The sequence below is a fragment of the Zootoca vivipara genome, chromosome 7 (assembly GCF_963506605.1).
Source record: "Zootoca vivipara chromosome 7, rZooViv1.1, whole genome shotgun sequence".
Taxonomy (NCBI): Eukaryota; Metazoa; Chordata; class Lepidosauria; order Squamata; family Lacertidae; genus Zootoca; species Zootoca vivipara.
The window spans coordinates 19,014,361-19,033,540 of NC_083282.1; the positions used below are offsets into that span (position 1 = coordinate 19,014,361).

The 19,180-nt window shown below is 42.8% G+C and overlaps 1 protein-coding gene across 4 annotated transcripts in view; it reads left to right on the forward strand.

Annotated features, from left to right (window-relative positions):
- The window catches only part of COL11A1 (collagen type XI alpha 1 chain), a 252,806-nt gene extending 239,016 nt beyond the window's left edge, over positions 1 to 13,790 (forward strand). For all 4 annotated transcript variants that reach the window (XM_035122972.2, XM_035122974.2, XM_035122973.2 and 1 more), the window contains 5 exons: positions 672 to 921; positions 3,877 to 3,989; positions 6,371 to 6,439; positions 9,743 to 9,976; positions 13,129 to 13,790. In XM_035122972.2, the coding sequence (XP_034978863.2) occupies positions 672 to 921; positions 3,877 to 3,989; positions 6,371 to 6,439; positions 9,743 to 9,976; positions 13,129 to 13,275 (813 nt within the window). In that variant the 3' untranslated portion in view covers positions 13,276 to 13,790. The remainder of the gene's footprint in view (positions 1 to 671; positions 922 to 3,876; positions 3,990 to 6,370; positions 6,440 to 9,742; positions 9,977 to 13,128) is intronic.
- Positions 13,791 to 19,180: the final 5,390 nt, after the last annotated feature.

Below are 19,180 nucleotides of genomic sequence, written 5' to 3' on the forward strand. Positions count from 1 at the left end.
ATACTCAAGAACTGGTCGACGTGTTGCCTCCTTTTCTCAGCATTCAGGCCATAATATGTAGCTGTTGGGCTTTCCTTCTCCTCTTCTTCTTCTTCTTCTTCCTCCTCCTCCTCTATTTATTTTTTACCCCACCTTTTCCCCTGATAGGCCTGAAGGCAGCTCAGTGGGCCACAGGTATAAATGAGTCAGCCATTGTAGCTCAGAAATAAGCCAAAGCGTTTTAAATTTTTTTGTAGCATGAAAAATACTAAACCACCAGAAAGTAGCTTGGTCCTGTTCTGAGTGAGTCCACATTCAAAGCAGCACCCTCCAGCTGTGCAAAGCTGTTGACCAACAGAGAAAGTGGAGGTTATGAGGCCTCCCCTCCCCCTTCCCTTGGCTGTCACAGGCTTAACATGGCCAGGAATGAGACAAATGTGCTTCTTTTGCCACCTGAATATGGAAGTTTGAAGGGAGGGCCAAAAATCAGAAGGGGGGAGCCTTTCCCCTTCAGAGAACCCCCGGGGATCCTCTGTCACCTTGATGGCACAGTCTTGCTTTTAAGAGGATTTTGTTTTCACGCCCTGAATCCAAGTGAATAGCTTAATATCCTCTAGGCTTTTTTACCCAAACTTGTGTGACTTTCTAAAAAAAAAGTGGCAGAGAAAGGTCATTGCTTTTGCTTTCCCCAGGGCCCTCCAGGTGAGGTGATTCAACCTTTGCCGATCCAGTCACCCAAAAAGACCAGAAGATCTTCAGATCCCATGATGTCCGATGCAGCCGACAGCATCCTGGATTACACCGACGGCATGGAGGAAATCTTTGGCTCACTTAACTCTCTGAAGCAGGACATTGAGCACATGAAATACCCAATGGGGACTCAGAACAACCCCGCCCGAACATGCAAGGATCTCCAGCTCTGTCACCCAGACTTCCCAGATGGTATGTTAATGTTACATGACAAAAGGCAAATGCGCTGAAGTTGTGATTTGCTAAACTATAATGTCAGGTCATTTATTCTAGTTATATGGCTAATAAAGCCTCTAAAAAGAACGAAATACAATGCCTATTAAATCCATTCATGCAGGGTTTTTTGTTTTTAGCACCACCTGAATAAACTTTGTTTCGGGGGGGGGGGCTGTTAGCTTGTTTATGGGTGGGCGAGGGAGGATGGCATCTCCCCTTATGAAATATTTGCTGAAGAAGTAAAAATAATTCACATTTGCTGTGCAGGAAAAGTACTATGTGGTACTGTGAATATCAATTCATTTTAAATAGCATGATCAAAGACAGACACTCCAAGTGTTCAGGGATTATAACTGTACACAATGGTGATAAAGGAGGAGAATGCAAAACTTGGCAGCATGGATGAAGAGCAATTTCAAAAGAGGAAAGGGGATCGCGTACTTACCAGTGATTGTTGCCATAGGTTGTCCGGACATTATCATGGGGCATCTGCAGAGAGGTCTTCCGAGAGCAGCCAAAGGTGGTATTGATGGGGGGAGATTGGTGGTAGTGGTGGTGATGATGATGATGAGAGAATTACAACATGAATAATAATTATCAGCTTTGTTCCTGCTTCAACTGAGGCAGCGTTTTTGTTGGGCCCAAGAGAAGGGCATTAACAAACTAAATAGGGTGCACAACCCTCTAAACTCAGCCTTGTATTTCCCTGGAACCACTAAAATGGCTGAGTGGGAAGAATGGATAAGTAAGATTACGGACGATGCACAATTGGCAAAGTTAGCAGCCGAAATAAGAAAACTGAATGAGGATAGTTTTGTGGGAGAATGGAAGCCTTTTGGGGGGAGGGCACTTAAAGAAATATTATAGAATGATGATCCCGTAAGCAGGATTTGAACTATGAGCAACGGAAGGAATTAAGAGATTATTGAATTGTTGTTATGGTCCAAGAGATAGAAGATAGGGTGTGGCAAAGGGAAATGGAAAACACCATTGAAAATGGGGTGGGAAGTCAACCAAAGAAAAGGAAAAAATTATTCTGTGTTGGAGTGTATATGTGAAAATGTAATAAAATATAACAGGGGGAAAATGGCTGAGTGGGCCAGGATCGACATGCAGGGGTCAGGCAGTGACCATAAGAAGACGTGGCATATGTCCCAAAGCAGCTTACAGGGAAAAAAACGAAAGCATACTCAATTTAAAATGCAGAGAAGAACCGTAGAGCAACATTCATGATGCGTAGGTTTCCTGAAATAATGCCGTTTTAAACTGAGGTCTGAAACTTAGCAGAGACGGTGTTTGCCTGATTTCTAGTGGGAAGGATGGCATAGATTGGGTCTCCCACACTGAAGGTATTTTATGTCTCCTTGTTGACATGAATCCTACTTCTGGTCTATGAGGGACCAACTCATGGTTCTCCCCCAGATCATCTTTGTGATTGACATAGGACAGTCAGGCAAGGCAGTCTTTAAGGTATCCTAAGCCCAAGTTGTTCAAGGCTTTGTACACTAGCACAGGAACCTTGAACCTGGTCCAAGAAGCAGTTTGGAAGCCAGTGCAGGTCTCTAACAGCAGTAAAACATGCTGGCAGTAGTCTGTTCCTATTATCAGTCCAGCCTCAGATTTCTGCACCAGCTATAGCTGAAGCTTCCAGACCTAACGGCAGCCCCACATTAAACAGCAAATATATATTCGCATTTAAATAGCATTTATATCACTAATATTTACTACGTTCAGCTGCAGTAGGTTGTAGAGCAATAGAAAACCGGCTGTGTTGTTCAAGAGGAATCTGATTTATAATTCTCCATCTTAGCTGGAATTTTCTTTAACCCTCTGGCAAGGCTTAAATGAAGAGACTAGCATTCACAGTCTTTCTGCTTTCATATTCCTTTTACCATGTGATGTTTCCCCCCTTTCATCAAGTATATTTTAGTTACTGTATAGAACATATTAGATTCATTGCAAAGCAAAAATAGATGTGGTCTTGAGAAGGAATTAAGCAGGTCTTATGAGAAGCTGCATGATGTGAACAGAGCCGGCAGTTCATAATAATTACCACACAAAAATTCAAGCAGTTTATAACAGATCTATTTTACTGCTCATTGACCCATTCTTAGGTTTTGATATCCTCAAAGGCAATATTGTTTTTATTGTGTCAAAGCTGCACTCGTACCTGAAGGGTAATATTTCCTTCAGACTCGGCTTTTCGCCTCTTCCACTTTACTCTTTGTATCTTTCTGTTGGAACTGCGCCACTTCTTGTTAAGGATATCATATGGTTGCTTATTTACCCGTGTCAAAAATCCCTTGTCCGTAGAAAGCCAGCACATCAGGGAACATCTAACCTCCTTCCTGACATGCAGATTTTCTACATGCAGGGAGCATTCAAATACTGTACATGGGAACCATTCAACAATGTGATTCCTCCCTTACATTCTAAAGTAGTACAGTCCTAGGAGACCAGCCTTATTTATAAAGGTGTAAAGCAATTCTTGCTCATTACAGTGGTGCTGGTTTATGTGTGTGTCCCTCCCCCTCCCCCTCTCAAGCTGTATGCCTGATAGAGGTTAGATTCTGGACCTGTTGTTCAACCTACTTAGCCGGTTTCTCACTCCACGGGTGCTGTGCCCCTGAGGGAAAAGTCTTCGTTGACCAGTGTATTTGTCTGCTGTGGTTCTAACTCCCATGCAGTGTCGCTGTAAAGTTCTTCAAAAATTGTCGCCTATGTTTTCTGAAGCACAAGATAAAATTGCAAGCCTAGATTGCGAGAACAGAAAATAATAGGGAGGGCATTTTATTCTGTGCAAAGGTACAAAATGTCTAATCTCATCATTGCATTTTTTTTTTTTTTACAACCTCATTTAGATGGCAGTAAAGGCTGAGCATCAGCCTAATGACTTATTGGAAGTAATTCCCCTTCTTCTTTATTTCACAGGAGAGTATTGGATTGATCCTAACCAGGGTTGTTCCGGGGACTCTTTCAAAGTGTACTGTAATTTCACAGCAGGAGGAGAAACTTGTATATATCCAGATAAGAAGTCGGAAGGAGTAAGTACCCATCTCTCTTGCATTTGTTGTTGACGGTTCCTACTGTGTAGCTTCAAGATTGTGACTAAAACAGGGGGGGGGGATATCCTGTCACATTTTTGTTCATGTGCCTTTCCTTGCAAGAGAATTACTCCATTACATTTACATAAATTTGAACAAAGCAGTGGAGTGATAATACAGTGTTAGCAGAGATCGGAGGCCCTCCCCAGTCCCTCATGCAGTGCAGATGTAAACTGACGGCACCTGCTTGCCAGCAACATTTCTTCTCCTTCTCACAACACAGCTGTGTGGCCATTTCTAATGAGGACATGAAGCGCAGGCTCCATCCTGGAAAATAAAGTCATGTTTCTCTTTCAGTTCTTATTTTCCTTAACCCTTTCTATGGAACCATTTCGGGGTGTGCATGCGATGTGAGCCGCTTCTTTGCTCCTCCTCGCGTACAGCGGGCGACAACTCCTCTTGCTTGATCTCCTTGTCTGACTACAGTTCACATGGGGCGTCTCCACAATCAAGCCCGAATCCTGCTGAAGGGATTCACGCACAGAAACAGATCTCTGCATTGCTTTGCTAAGGGTGGAAAGCTAAATTTATTTCTGGTCCAATGTGTTCACTCACTCTGGTTCTGCTCTGTTCTGTTCCTACACTATTCCATAATCACCTTTTATTTGATTTTTTAAAATTTGCATGAAAATTCGCATTTTATTCTGTATTTAAATACAGAATTTTAAGTTTATTTCATAATGCACATTTTATATATTATTATTAATTTTGACAAAGTAATAACCATAAAAAAAGAAAAGAAAAAAGTGGACATTGAATCATACATTATTCATTATTCAAATTGTACATAAACAATCTAAATTAGTAAACTAAATAAATTTAGAGAGAGGGAAAACAGAAAAGGAAAGTAATAACCATAAAAAATGTGCACCACACCAACGAGAACATTCCATTGTAACTATCCAACCTCCCCAAATTTGAACACCTCTTGCAAATGGCTTGACCCCCTTTCCATTTTAACAGTACAAATTCTATTAATGATAAATTAACATGTGTCATTAAGGTAAGATGGGGAATATGCAGGAGAAACGATTTTGAGGAGTTACATATTTCTAAAGTTATCTTTTCTCCAAACATGATGTTCTTCTTGGATTGAGAGCCATGAACACCAATTAAATGTGCGTCCAAAGGACTGTTGGGCAGGATAGACAACTTTGGTCATATCCAACAGGGCTGTTCTTCTCCTACTACAAAATATCAAGTATTGAAATCAGATTCTGTGGCTTCTCAAAAGAAGAAATCAAACATTGTCCAAAGCACACCCTGCCCTGCGAGCACAGGCTATTGGAAGTCTAGTTCTTCATTGGCAAAGCAACCAGTTGCATCAACTCCTAAGGCACAAGGGATGTACGCTCCACTCCTGCTAATTAGCAAGCTAGACTTCTATTTCTTCAGACTTGTGCTCCAACTGGGACAGCTGGAGCAACAGCATGACCACACCCCTTCCAGCTCACTGAAACCCCCTCATCTGCCACAGTTTGTGCAAGCAACCGTCCATTTCTGCTGTGTGGCAGCTCCAGCAGCTCTTGTGCTTTAAGCCCATCCTCTGAGACGGGGGAGAGGAGGATGGAGGAGAGTCTAATGACCCAACTCTCTTGGGGACTGTGCCTTCCATCTCTGTGCCTTCCTGTGCAGCTCTTCCCCCATCTCTGACTGCCTAGATTCTTCCTCTTAGTCCACCTGTAGCCCCACAGGTGGCACAGAACCCCACAAATTGCCAGCCCCTTTCCCTGGATCATCTTCCTGCTCCTCTGCCCACCCCTAGGACTCCTGCCTGTCCCTGATAAATATTGAGAGGATATGGGCAGTACAGTTCACAGAGGAGAAGTTGAAGGAGGAAACTCCAAAGGGAAGCTCTAAGCACCTTCCATGAGGACCCGGGACATCTTCCCTACCAGGCACTGATCAGACTGAGACTGTACAGCTGGAAATCTATGTTAGCTTTTAATGGTCCATCCCTCTACCTTGCAGGAAGACATAACTGTTTCAATTAGGATCACAAGACCATATAACATTTGAAGGGAGCCAAAGACCATCTGGGCAGACCCTCTGCCAAGAGACAAAGTACTTGCTACCGGTTTCCCACAGATCTGTCTGAACAATCCAATTAATGTATTTGGTTATTTAATATGTAATCTGAGAATTGGATATAAATTCTATCTGCAGAACTGCAAATATGATTAGAACTAGGCATAGAGCCCAGGCTTCTTCTTTTTAAAAAATGGAGATTAATTTAGCAGTGTTTATGTATAACTCTGTTAATTCCCACTCATTTATTGCCGACATAATTAACACTTGCCGTATCTGATCTTCTCTTGCAGGTAAGGATTTCATCCTGGCCCAAGGAGAATCCAGGAACCTGGTTTAGTGAATTTAAGAGAGGCAAGCTGGTAAGTCATAATTTCTTTACTCCGGAATTAATAGGCAACCGAGTCCATACATACGCAAGTGCCCAGGTCCAGCAAAATCAATCAGTGGGTGAAAAACATGTAGGTGTGCTTTTTCTGGGTCTGGCACAAAAGGCAATTGGTCATTTGCAACCCACCCAAGAACGAGACACACACAAAATGAATTGAACTCAGGAGACACACAAACCCCAAACATCTCTCTGTGGAGGTGGGACTCTGAAAGCACAGCACAAAATTAATCTCAGTGTGCAAAAAAAAACCATGGTCCCTGCATGTAGGTTTACTTTTCTGGGAATTACACAAGATACAACACGCCAGCAATGTATCTGACATTTTGACTGCATCCCTTTTGATCCCCACCATGGGCAATCTGCGTGCAAGTTTTGTTCTGAGCGACTTTCGTCATCACATTCAGTCATTTGCCCGTAGTTTCCTTTCAGGGGTCAGGACCAAAGTGTTCGCAAGGAGCTCTCTGCTGCCTGCAAGGCCTCTTCTTTCCCTTGCTCGTTTTAGGACTGTAGTTGCAGCAGCTGGTTTATATTACAGTCCACTCCATCTCCAGGACTTGGGGCACATGACAGGTCATCAGGCTCAAGCCTTGCTGAAGAAACAAATTCTGCAGTTGAGGGAGAGCTCCTGGGAGAATCTCTCTGTGCATCCTTGACATATCAGATGGCAACATCCAGAGCATGTCCAACCTAGAGGGCAATGAAAAAGAGCGGTGGGGGAGAGTTCTTGATAAGTTGGGCTGAGAAGCAGCTTATCCAAAAATGCTGGCTTCCTGTCAGTGTTGTTGTGACAACTTACTGGAAGGGAGAGGAGTGAGGCAATGTGCAGTGCAAGCATAGCAGTGGGAGCACTGGATTGGAAGTGCAGGCATGCCCACGCCACACTAACTTCCCTGCCATGTTGGCCCTCTTCCTTCCACTACGCAGCAGCAACACTGCTGCAGAGACTCTAGCATTGGAGTGTCGCCCTACTTCTGCTTCAGTTTGCACTAAAGACACCCCTATACATTTTTGCATGCACTGGCTCATATATTCAGCGTGCCCCTCGCGTTTGTTTCCAGGAGAATGCGCTCACAAAGCTTGCAGACTCTGGTATCAAGTGGAGGAACCCTTTTTAGTGAGAGTCAGCACCTCTTTGTGTTATCTGTGGACGCCTCCGTCTGCAAATCTGGTGGCGACGGCATGCATGCCCAAAGCTGACTGAAAAAGGTTCCAGCTGGACCAGTGCCGGATTTACATATAAGCTAATCAAGCTATAGCTTCGGGCCCCACTCTCCTGGGGGCCCAAACAAAAGTTAAAGGGGAAAAAACTGGATGTATATTTCCAAAATATAATATAAAAACAAATAACATAAAACCTACATACAGCAACAGTGTTTTGTGTTGTGTAGGCTCCTATAGTGTAAGTAATGGGCCCTGCCTGCTAACCTGCTCCCTAAAATATCACTGGTTTGCTCATTTCTATATATAGGGTGTCTACATTCTGCATGTGCAAATGGATTTAGATACCTATTAGGTCTATAAATTACCATATAGCATATATTCAACACAAAAAAACCAGAGAGAATTTGTTGTTGACAAAGGACAGCTGGACATATAAAGGACCCCATTACCTTCAGTGGCTTAGGGCCTCATCGAACCTAAAACCGACCCTGAGCTGGACCTGTTCTTTAGTATTATGTCATGTAGTAGTAGGTTGAATTATTGATAATGTTTTATTGTTATGTCTCATGTCCTAAACAATTAATAGAAAAATGGACATATTTTATTAATTTCAGTAGCTACAAAGATGCACTCATAGTTAGTTTCCAACACATGGTACAAATCCTGAATTTAACAATCAACTCTGAATGCAAATCTCAATTGCTTAAATGGAATGAGGAAGCATATTTTAAAATGAAGGCAAATGGTTCTTTGTTTGGGAGGGGGAGAGAGACCAAAATATTTTATATTGCATAAAACAATTTTCATCTTATTCCCAACAGAAAGCAACTGTTTTGTTTTCATGAGTCCCCCCCCCCCCACACTTATTCTCTCAGCGCAAGAAGCAATATTATTAAATTTCAAATAGGTATTCTGGTGAGGACTTTATTTTCACCATGTCCTTGCTGGAGAATGTATTGCTGACTATCAAAACACATTCCCACTATGAAAGTTATTCAAAACGAAGCACAGGTAAAAGAAATGCAGTACTAGTAAAATCTTTTTCTTCTTCTTCAGATGCTAAGTTCGGCTAAAGTGATGCACAAAAAACCTGTAACCGATCTGAAGTGCTAATGAATTTTTTGGGGGAAAACAAAACTATTTTATGATAAGCAGGAGTTTTGTGTTTGTGTGACACATACAGAAAAATATGTTGCTGAAGCTGAAAGTGATGTTCAGATTTAAACTTCTTTTCAGCAGTTACTCTACCTTCAGGTTGCAAACTTCAGTTAGCATGTTCAATTATATAATAATAATAATATTGTTATTTATACCCCAGCCACTCTGGAGGGCTTCCAGCACATATAAAAACCGTAATAAAACACCAGACATTAAAAGCTTCCAGATACAGTACAGGGAATGCAGAATGGCACTAGTAGGCACAAGTTAAGGACTAAGTAAATTTACCTCAGAATCTCCTTGCATGAAGAGAGCTAAAATGTCAAGGAGAAAGCAGGACCAGTCAAAGGGGAAGGGAGGAAGTCCATTTCACCCAGGCCCTTAAGCTAAGAGGAGATTTTGACACTTGTTGATTTTTTAGCATTTGATAAGTTTCACAGCTTGTTTTTTCTGCACGTTGGACCAAAATGTGACACATTCTCACAGTTCTAGAAGGCTAGAAAAGTATTATTACAAAATTCATTGTTGGAGCCCACAATGGCATGACTGGTGTGGAAGGAAGCACACAGCTGCACCTTGGGCTTGGGGAAGCATCTAAACCAGGCCACAGAGTTGCAGCAAACTGAAGTTCTGACTGTAGAATGATGTTCATTTGTTTGTTGCAAGGTTACAGGTCACCACTTGCGATGGTTTTCGGCTTCTGGTAATAGTTTGCAGCCCAAATGCGTAATCATGTAGTGCTGTCCAAAGAGGCTCTCTTTACTGATTCACAGCTTGACTGCATTCTTAATGGGACAGCAAACAGGATTGTGTCAGTTGATTTATAGGGAAGCCAGTTAATGTGCTTTTGTGTCAAGTGTAATCTTGTTTTGCAACTTTAAAAGGAGAACCGACCACATGTTTATGTGCCTGTTTCATGGGTCTGTATGTTCTTTTTTTTTTTTTTACTCCTCAGCTCTCCTATGTGGATGCTGAAGGCAATTCCCTTAATATGGTCCAAATGACATTCCTTAAACTACTGAGTGCCTCTGCCCGGCAGAACTTCACTTACAACTGCCACCAGTCAGTAGCATGGCATGACGTGTCTTCCGACAGCTATGACAAAGCACTGAGGTTCTTAGGCTCAAACGATGAAGAGATGTCTTATGACAACAATCCTTACATCAAAGTTCTTCACGATGGCTGTGCGGTAAGTATAAGCCCACGATACGCTTTTCTGCTTTACTAAGCTAACCTGCCATCTTAATCAAATGACTTTGGCTTAATGCTATCATGCATGTCTCCAAAGACCTTTTTTAAGAAGCAAAAAAAAACAACACCATATTTCGTTTCGTTTTTTTTTACCTACGCGCTGTTGTCTCTTTTTAAAATAGCAATAATTATAACACTTTTAAACTTTAGAAGAAGGGGAAATAATGTTAGCCCATAACTTAAGGAAAGACCAATAGAATAGAATAAAACCAGACAGGGAGCTGTTCTAAATGCACTGACAAGCCAAGTCACTGGAGAAAGAGGATTGAGATGTAAGATAGTAATGGGAAAGCATTTGTACTCTACAGTGTGCTGCAGAAAAAGATTAATAAGAATAATGCTGCAAATGGAAGGCCCCCTTCTACTATTTTAATATAATTTCTCTCTAAAGCAGAAAATGCCAACTGAAAGCAATACCAAAGCTTTCTTTCTTTCTCTTCATCTCCTCCTCCTCTTATCCGATGAGCTGCCGTTTGAAGTGGCACTGAAATCTGATACGGATAGAATGGTATTAAGGAAAGTGTGTCTGAGAAGTTTCACAAGTATTGAGACATTACTGATGTAACCTCAAGAAGCCTGTGGGTTACATAGCACTGCCTTGATTGCCATCCTTGTGATTCACTTCTCCTTGGCTCCTGGTTCTATTTATTCAAAGCAATTCCCATTTTAAATGTGTCCCTCCCTTCTTTACCATCTCTGATGATTCCGCAACCCACCCACTTCACCAATCCCCCCCCTCACCCCATGGAAGAATGCCATTGCTGTAGTTATTGCCCTAATGTTTGGCTTCTGGGCTTCACCCTAGGCATCTGGTTGGTCACTATGAGAAGAGAATGCTGGACTAGATGGGCTCTTCTGTCACCCACACTGTCTCCCACAGTCCTTCCTCTGCCCATCCTGTTTCCCCAGCTCCCATAATGTGCATTGATAGCTGCAGCAGTGCCTGCATTTGCTGGGAACCCCAGACATGGCAGCATAGTTCCTGGAGGAAGCAAGACTTCACCCTTCCTTTTCTGTCCCTCCACATTAGACCATGGTTGGTTGAGAAGGCAATTCATCTCCAGCACATTGGCTTCCCCGCAAAATGAGCCTGGCACATTGTCTAACCCACCACATTGCTCAGAGAAAGACAATCAAAATGCAGGCTGTCACCTGAGCGTTGGTTAAGATGTGCAAAAAAGTAGCTTTTTATGCATCAGCTTATGAAATGCACTTCTCAGGCACATGAAAGTCCTACCTGCTTTTGCATCACCAAGTTGCTGCTGTGCCTCTTTGCCACATGGTCAACGCCTACATTCTTGGTGTTGGTACTCAACAAGGATAATCTCCAGGGTTGCTTTCTGGTCTCTTTCACTGTAATCCATAGCCTACTTGATTCTAGACCATGGAAATTGCCAGCTCATAGTGCCTTCAGATCCAGCCCTGGTAGCATTTAGGCTTGGGAGTGGGGAAGCTCCTATTGGCAGTAATGGAAGCTTTTCTGTAAAACGAATTACCATATGGGGAGCAATCTGAGGAGATCCTAGTGCATGGGGAGGGGAGGGTTAATCCTGCCTTCCCCTGCTGTGAGCCCCCCCCTTTTAAAAAGACCCACATGTACACAGCAGTTTGGTGCCATGTGAGCTTTTTTCTAAGCCTAATCACCATTAATGCTTTGATTTTCATCAAGAAGGGGGGGGGAGATGGTCCTGTTTCTTCTGGTTCTAGCCCAAACCACCAGGCCCACCCATCAAGGCCGTCTTAGGCGCCCTGGTGCGGCGGATCCCTCTGCTGCCCCCCGCCGCCCCGTTTTCCAGCGCGATGGGCGGGCAGACTCAGCGTGCAGCATGGCCACCAAGGGCACTGGTGCGCGGCGGGTGGGCAGGCTTAGCGCGCAACGCTTAGTGCTGTGCGACGAAGCGGGCCGCAGGCGGGAGCAGCTGCGTGGCACCCCCTAGTGGGCCGGTGCCGTGGCGCCCTGCGCCACCCAGCCTAGCCGTAGAGCCGGCCCTGCCACCCATTCCATGTACAGTGGTACCTCGTTTTTTTGAACAACTTGGAATTTGAACGTCGCAAACCTGGAAGTAGGTGTTCCGGTTTGCAAACTTTTTTTGAATTCGAACTGTTCCGTTTTGAATGCCCCCACTCCTGCTTGCACGGGAGTAGGAGCGGGATCGGAGCAGCTCAGCTAGGGAATGAGAAGCCTCCACCTCCCAGCCCCGCTCCTGGTTGCATGTGAGTAGGAGCTGGATTGGGGCTGCTCACCTTTAGAATACGTCACACTTTTCCATTGAGGGGTGCATGGCTGTGTTCACTTCAACAGAGAAGTTTAAAGGGCATTGGGTGGCAATGTGGAAACAGCTGCCTCATCGGCAGTTTAGGGGCTCTCAGATGCAGCTGCCAGGCTGCCTCCACCTTCGCCACCCCAGCAACTATTCTTCCTGGCTGCCTTCAGGTAGTGCAGGGGCTCTGATGCTGAGGCCCAGCCGTGAACCCCTCAATGGAACGTGTGACGGAGCCTGCACCTCCCCAGCTGAGCTGCCCCATCCAGCTCCTACTCATGTGGAAGCAGGAGCGGGGGCGGGGATCTCTCAGCTGGAGAGTGGAGGCTCCCCAGCTTAGCATTTAAAATTAAAACTGAAATATCCAGGAAACCAAAAATCCAACAAACTTGCAACTCATGAAAAAGCAGCAGCACAACAAATTGAAAAAGCAAACCAACCGCAAATGAATCAAAATCACAAGAAAACATCGCTGAGCCAAACCCTAATTCTAATCCTTACCCTAACACTAACCCAATCCTAAAATTAACCCTAACCCTGAAATGGTCTTGTTGCATAGTAAAATTCATGTTAAATTGCTGTTTTAGAGGTTGTTTTTAAAAGTCTGGAATGGATTAATCCATTTTGCATTACTTTCTATGGGAAGGTGCGCCTTGGTTTTGGAATGGTTTTAGAACGGATTAGGTTTGAGAAGCAAGGTACCACCCTTGACATAAGGAAGGTTCCCCAGCCCTATTATAGACAATCTAGGATAAATTTACAGGTCTTTACTGCATTAACTGACAACTTACTTTCATTTTGGTTTGTGTTTGTGTGTGTTTTTTTACAGACACGAAAAGGCTATGCAAAAACTGTTCTTCAAATTGATACTCCCAAAATTGACCAAGTGCCTATTTTTGATGTGATGATCAATGACTTTGGTGATCAGAATCAGAAGTTTGGATTTGAAATTGGCCCCGTCTGTTTCCTTGGTTAAGCTTAGAAACAAAGAGAAGATCGTCAACAAAGAAAAAAAATGCACCTTGGTGCTACCCACCAACCCCACTTGATGCCACATGCAAGTTTTGAATAAGAATGGAATAGAAAAACATGTCTCACCATGTGTTGTCTTCTCTAGAGAACACCTGTTGCCTCAGTAGGTCCAGAATCACATGACTTAAACTTGTTTGGCCCATTATGAAGGATCCTGGGGCAGAGACAGACAACGTGGGGTAAATTATCTGAAAATCCTCCGCCATTGCATTTCCGCCCCAACCCACCTGCCCCTCCCTTGATATTTTGGTGCTGTAAAATTGAATGTCGTGGTGCTCCTTCCATTACAACATAAGAGGTGCTAAGAAGGTATGTTTAATAAACTGTAATTATTCTATGTACAGTACAACGCTGTCCGTTCTGTGTCCATTTCCAAAACTTGCATGTGTCCCTGAATCGCAACTGGCTCTCCTGTTATAATGATTTCAAAATTATGTTGTCAATACTGCGTATGTATTATGAAAAAATAAAGTTGTAATTTCCAGTGAATCCAATCCCATTTTTTTCCTGATTAATAATAATAATACTATTAATAATAATAATAAAAACCCTTTGTATATATTGCTGTTCAAGAGCTCTGTTATTTGTAGTCACCAGGAAAACCTCAGGTGGCAGAACTGGAAACATTTGAGTAACACACGTCTCTGCTGTTACTGCTTTGTGATAAGGAACTCCAAGAAGGAAAGTACCAATTGAGGTGCTGTTCCGTGGTGCTATACCTCAGACTTTTTCCCTTTTCCTTTTCTGATGCCAGGAAATTTCAAGAAGATATATATATTGATCTATGCCTAAAATGAGCAAGTTTTATGTTTGGGAATGGGAAACATGCATGGTTAAAACGAACGTGTAGCAGATGTGATGCAGGGCCTCTTCTGATGCTACTTTTAGGGTGTGGCAGCTTTTGGTGCATGAGATCCTCCTGTTCCTCTTTGGTAATACTGGGAGGCTGAAGCCATGTAGAAGGAGTCTATTCCGTGGCCCCTTGCTACATCAGTGTTGCTGCTCATCCCCAAAACTGGAGCAACATGGGTATGTGGAGGAGCTGCCCCATGATCTCCTCTCACGCGGAGAGATGTTACCAGAGCTAGGTGGAGAAGCATGCATGCTCTGCTTGCCGTGGCCTACAGGAAGCATCAAAAGGAGGCCCTCAAATAACCTGTCATGGGAGTCTTCTTCAGACATTCAGAAAGACTACATGAAGCTTAAACTGGGTAGGGGCAGGATGTGGGCATCAGGTGTACGTGGATCCACCTCCAAGCTTTTTGAAAGGGGCCTTCTAAGTGTGTACATGCTTAGCAGCTGCCTTGCAATGAGAAACCCTGAAAATGCAAGAAAGCTGAGAGAGGGAGCAGGTATATCCAATGCACAAAGGAACATCAGGGAAACAGCCAGTGTGCATGTCTAAACACCCACCCCCAAACTGAGCCCACATGCATTATTTTTGATTACCCGGAGAAGCCTATGGCCATTCCGTTTCTTGTACCTCACCTGAATTTTGTCACATAGATACTAAAACCAGATTCTAAACCATTATTTATAGATTGTGTCCCCATCAGTTGTCTGATGGAATTACACCATTATATGTGAGCCAAGATTAATAGTTCCTGCCCTGGGCATCATTCAATATAAGAAGTCTCTATCCTCTCACCCCCATCAGTATTTATTTTCTTGAGTCCCAGTCGAGGAATATTGGAGCCCAACAGAAAGCCGTATATCAAGAAAGTAAGATGGTGAGAGTCATCTACTCTCAGGCGTGTGTAGGATTGCCAATATTTATACCAGCTCCAGTAGATGTGTCTTTTAACACGTTGATGAGCTTGATGAGCAGATATTAGCATGAAAAGCTTCACCTGTTGATTTCTGCAGACCCAGCTCCTGTTAAAGGTGCTAGTAGACCAGGTCAAGTTATTGCTTGTGGGGTTGTTTTGGCCAATTGGTGTTGAATACTGTCAGTACTGATCATCCTTTCAGTGGTTTGCAGGAAGAGCAGGAGGAGGACCCCGTGCACATGCTCTGTGTTCTGGATATGTATTCCTAGAATCTGTTACTCCCTTAGTGAAGGAAATGCAGGAGAAGATATATGGGTCTACTCATGAATTCCCTTTGCTGGGCTGTGGCAAATTAAGTCCAGGTCATGTGATTCTACCTAGCTGCCAAGCAACCAACTAGGAAACAGCTAGCTATAGAACTTCTTTCCTGACCCTAACAGTCATAATTTGCAATGCATCCCCCCCCACAACCGCCCCATGGCTAATCTGCCCTGACCTGAACACATTTCTTCTCTCTCCAGGTAGTCAGACATAGATATTAACTTAAAAACGCAAGTCCTTTTGTACTTATTTTTCATAATATATGTAAGACTTGAAAAATAAATGTTTGTTACTATTTCTTATATAAATTTGTTTAAATTAATTGATATCAGATTCAACTAGCTCATTTCCAGCTGTTTTTTTAAATCATGCATACATTTTATATGTACAACAGATTTTAAAGTCAACAGTTTGCTGTTCAGAATTCCTTTTTTTAAAAAAACCAAAGTTTGTAACTTTCACCTCAAAGAGGGAAAAATATACATTTTATTAATAAAATCAAGTCTTGTCTACCTGGACTGATCATTCTGTTTCTTAGACATATAGGAAATGTTATCTCTACTTCAGTAACACAGTGATATTCTGGTTCTAGATAATCCATCACATGTACCAAGGAATACAGATCAAAAACATTCCTAAATATCACAGCAAAGGCAATTAAAAAAAACAACAACCATCAAAATTTCCAAATTCTCAGCTTCAAAACTGGTGTTTGGTTCTTTATTTTATTCCGTCTGATTCTATCTCCTGTCTCCTCCTCACACCAGTCTCCCAAGTCACTCAACATGGCCTACACAGATTCTCCCTCTTTAGCGGGTTGTGGCTTTTAAGCCATTTGTACACAGGGTAAAACTATACAATAAATTCATACAATTTTTGGCATGTAATTCACCTTCCAAGCCAAAAATGTGGGCTGTATGCACTGTTAGGCCTGCACAGAGTCAACCCATTGGGCAGGGGTTGACTTAGGGTTAATGAGCATGGCTAACTTAGGGTCTTTATATTCAACAGGTCTACTTTGAGTACAGCTTTGTTGGCTACAACCCTCAATTTTCAGTGAGGCAGTTTCATTATGATACCTACCAGCACACTTACTGCAAGTACAAGAGCTACACATTCTGCCCATGATAAACCTAGATTACTTAAAATCATATAATCATAGAGTTGGAAAGGAACCATGGCGGTTATCTAGTCTAACCCCCTGCAATGTAGGAATCTAAACTAAAAAAATCCGTGACAGGTGGCCATCCAACCTCTACTTTACATTCATTCCACAGTCGAGGGGGAAGCTCCCTAGATGAAAAAAGTTGTTGAGATAGTCTGGTCAAAATGCTGTGGAGATTAGACCAGCCTTCACCAACCTGGAGCCCCCTAGATCAAGCACCCTCAAACTTCGGCCCTCCAGATGTCTTGGACTACAATTCCCATCTTCCCCAACCACTGGTCCTGTTAGCTAGGGAACATGGGAGTTGTAGGCCAAAACATCTGGAGGGCTGCAGTTTGGGGATGCCTGCTCTAGATGTTTTGGACAACAGCCCCAGCCAGCATGGGCAATAGCCAGGAATGATGGGAGTTGTAGTCCAAAAATATGGAAGGCACCAGATTGGCAAAGACTGAACTAAATGGCACATACACACATCCTCACCATTTTGGGGGGCAGATGACTGTGTTCTCCATCCACACACCTATATTAGTATGATACTTTTTCTCTGTTTAAAACCTAGACAAATCAATTAAGCAATATTATTGGTCATGATGATAATCAACTGATTTTTTTTTAAAAAAAACACAAGTAATTGATTTTGTCCGTGATAAGGGTGGTCATCATTAAATTTCAGCAAGCTTGGTTGCTAACATAGCTTTTGGTCAGAGTCTGGAAAACAAAATTGTATTGACTAAACCTGAAAGTGTCAGCAGAACTGTTTCACTTGCCAAAAAGAGATACTAGTTTGGTGTTTTTTTTTAAAGGCTTAAAAGTGGAATTGTTAATTCTTATTGAGAATTCCTGACTTTATGAAATACTGTGTCAAAATTAAATTGACTTTTACAGAGTCAGATGGAGCTTAATCCTTAACCTTTTCACAATGGCTGGAATTAAGATTTCCACAATAATTAGAGGCGGCAGAGAAGCATTTTCAGCTGTGTAGCAGAAGAAAAATCATTAATGTTATTTTTATATCACCTTATATATTTTATTATTAACTCACTTTCTCCAATTCAGAACCCTGCGCACTGCAATGTGTGCCTGATGTTCTTCTGAAAGGATAATTCTGGATTTACTGCAGTGGGGGAGAAGGGTAGGAACAGATGGATTTATTTCACACTTTTACCCATAGCTCCTTTACTTATAGCAAAGTAGCAAGAAGTCAGGGTTCCATCATTACGAGCATTTCTGCTTGGGCAACAGGCCTTCCTACCTCTCTCCCCACACCATCTCCGCAATCTTTTTTTTAAGAAGTCCTCTCAAGCTTCCAGAGAAGATTTGGGGACCTCAGGAGTGGTACACAGGTGGGGAGAAGAGAGGGGAAAGCTATTTTACCCAAGCAGAAATTCCTTGGGCTGTTGGGATGCATTACTTGCCTACTAGCCTTCATTTCCACATAAATCTGCAACTTGGGGGGGGGGTGTTACCAAAACACAGATTTGGACACATTTAGGCTGCAGTCTTATTATGGGGGCAGGTGCAGAATCTGAAGATGGTTCAACCCATGATATCCAAATCTTTGTCAGGTTCAAGATGGCCGAATGGGAGGTTCTAAGAAAAAAATTACACATATTTCCATCCACTTCTAGGCTGGGTTTCTTCCTCCCACCCACCCACCCCAAAACATTTAGTCTTCCACTTAAAAATAGTAGGACAAAATGGGTGGAAGCAGAGAGATTTCGTTTTGGGGGCATATCAGGGGATCACTCCTCCTCTGGAGATCTGCCCATGCCAAACACCTGCTGAGCCAAGATTTTGGAGGTTAGTAGTTAAGAGGGGGGAATCAAATATTGGATCTCCCTCTCCAATATGAGAATGCTGTTTCCAGTATTGGAGAGGGGTGTCCAATTTATTCTATGGCTCCTGGAATGACCCCACTGCCCTGGGAACATTGGCTTGCACTCCTGAGCTGGTCAGAAGATTCAGAGAAGAACAAAACAGCCATGGACTGATCTGCAGATTCATCCAACAGATAGAGAATAGGACATTTTGCATTGGGAATTTCAGAGACTGAATCCCTGAACCATCCCTGAGGATAGCATCTCCAAACACACATCCCTTAAGCAACATTGAATGTTATTTCCACTAAAGTGGGTGCGGTGATCTTTTGGGGTGAGGGAGCTCCATATTGACAATAGAGCTCCTCGCTGGGTAACGATGATTTGGTCCAGATGATATGGTGACTGCCAAAGCTGAACCCAAGGCTGAGGTTCTGTGTTTATATTTCTGATTGACATGTGTGGTTTCCCATTTGAAACCAAAGTAGATATGTACATATCACTAGGTTACAAGATTGGCTTCAGTCTAACGGCTTTGAATTGTATACAGATCATCCTGTATATGGGGACTACCTCTGCTCTTTTATGTATATGTTTCTGTTCCCTTCTAGAATCAAAGCAGACCCTGTAAACATGGGGATATTGTACTCAATGTTTGGAATATATGTGCAATATTCTAATTTGCATTTATTGCTCTGAAATGGTAAACCCCAGCTGAGACCAATATTTTAAGGATTAAACAATACCCCAGTTTGGAGTCTGGTTACAGTTCATTAA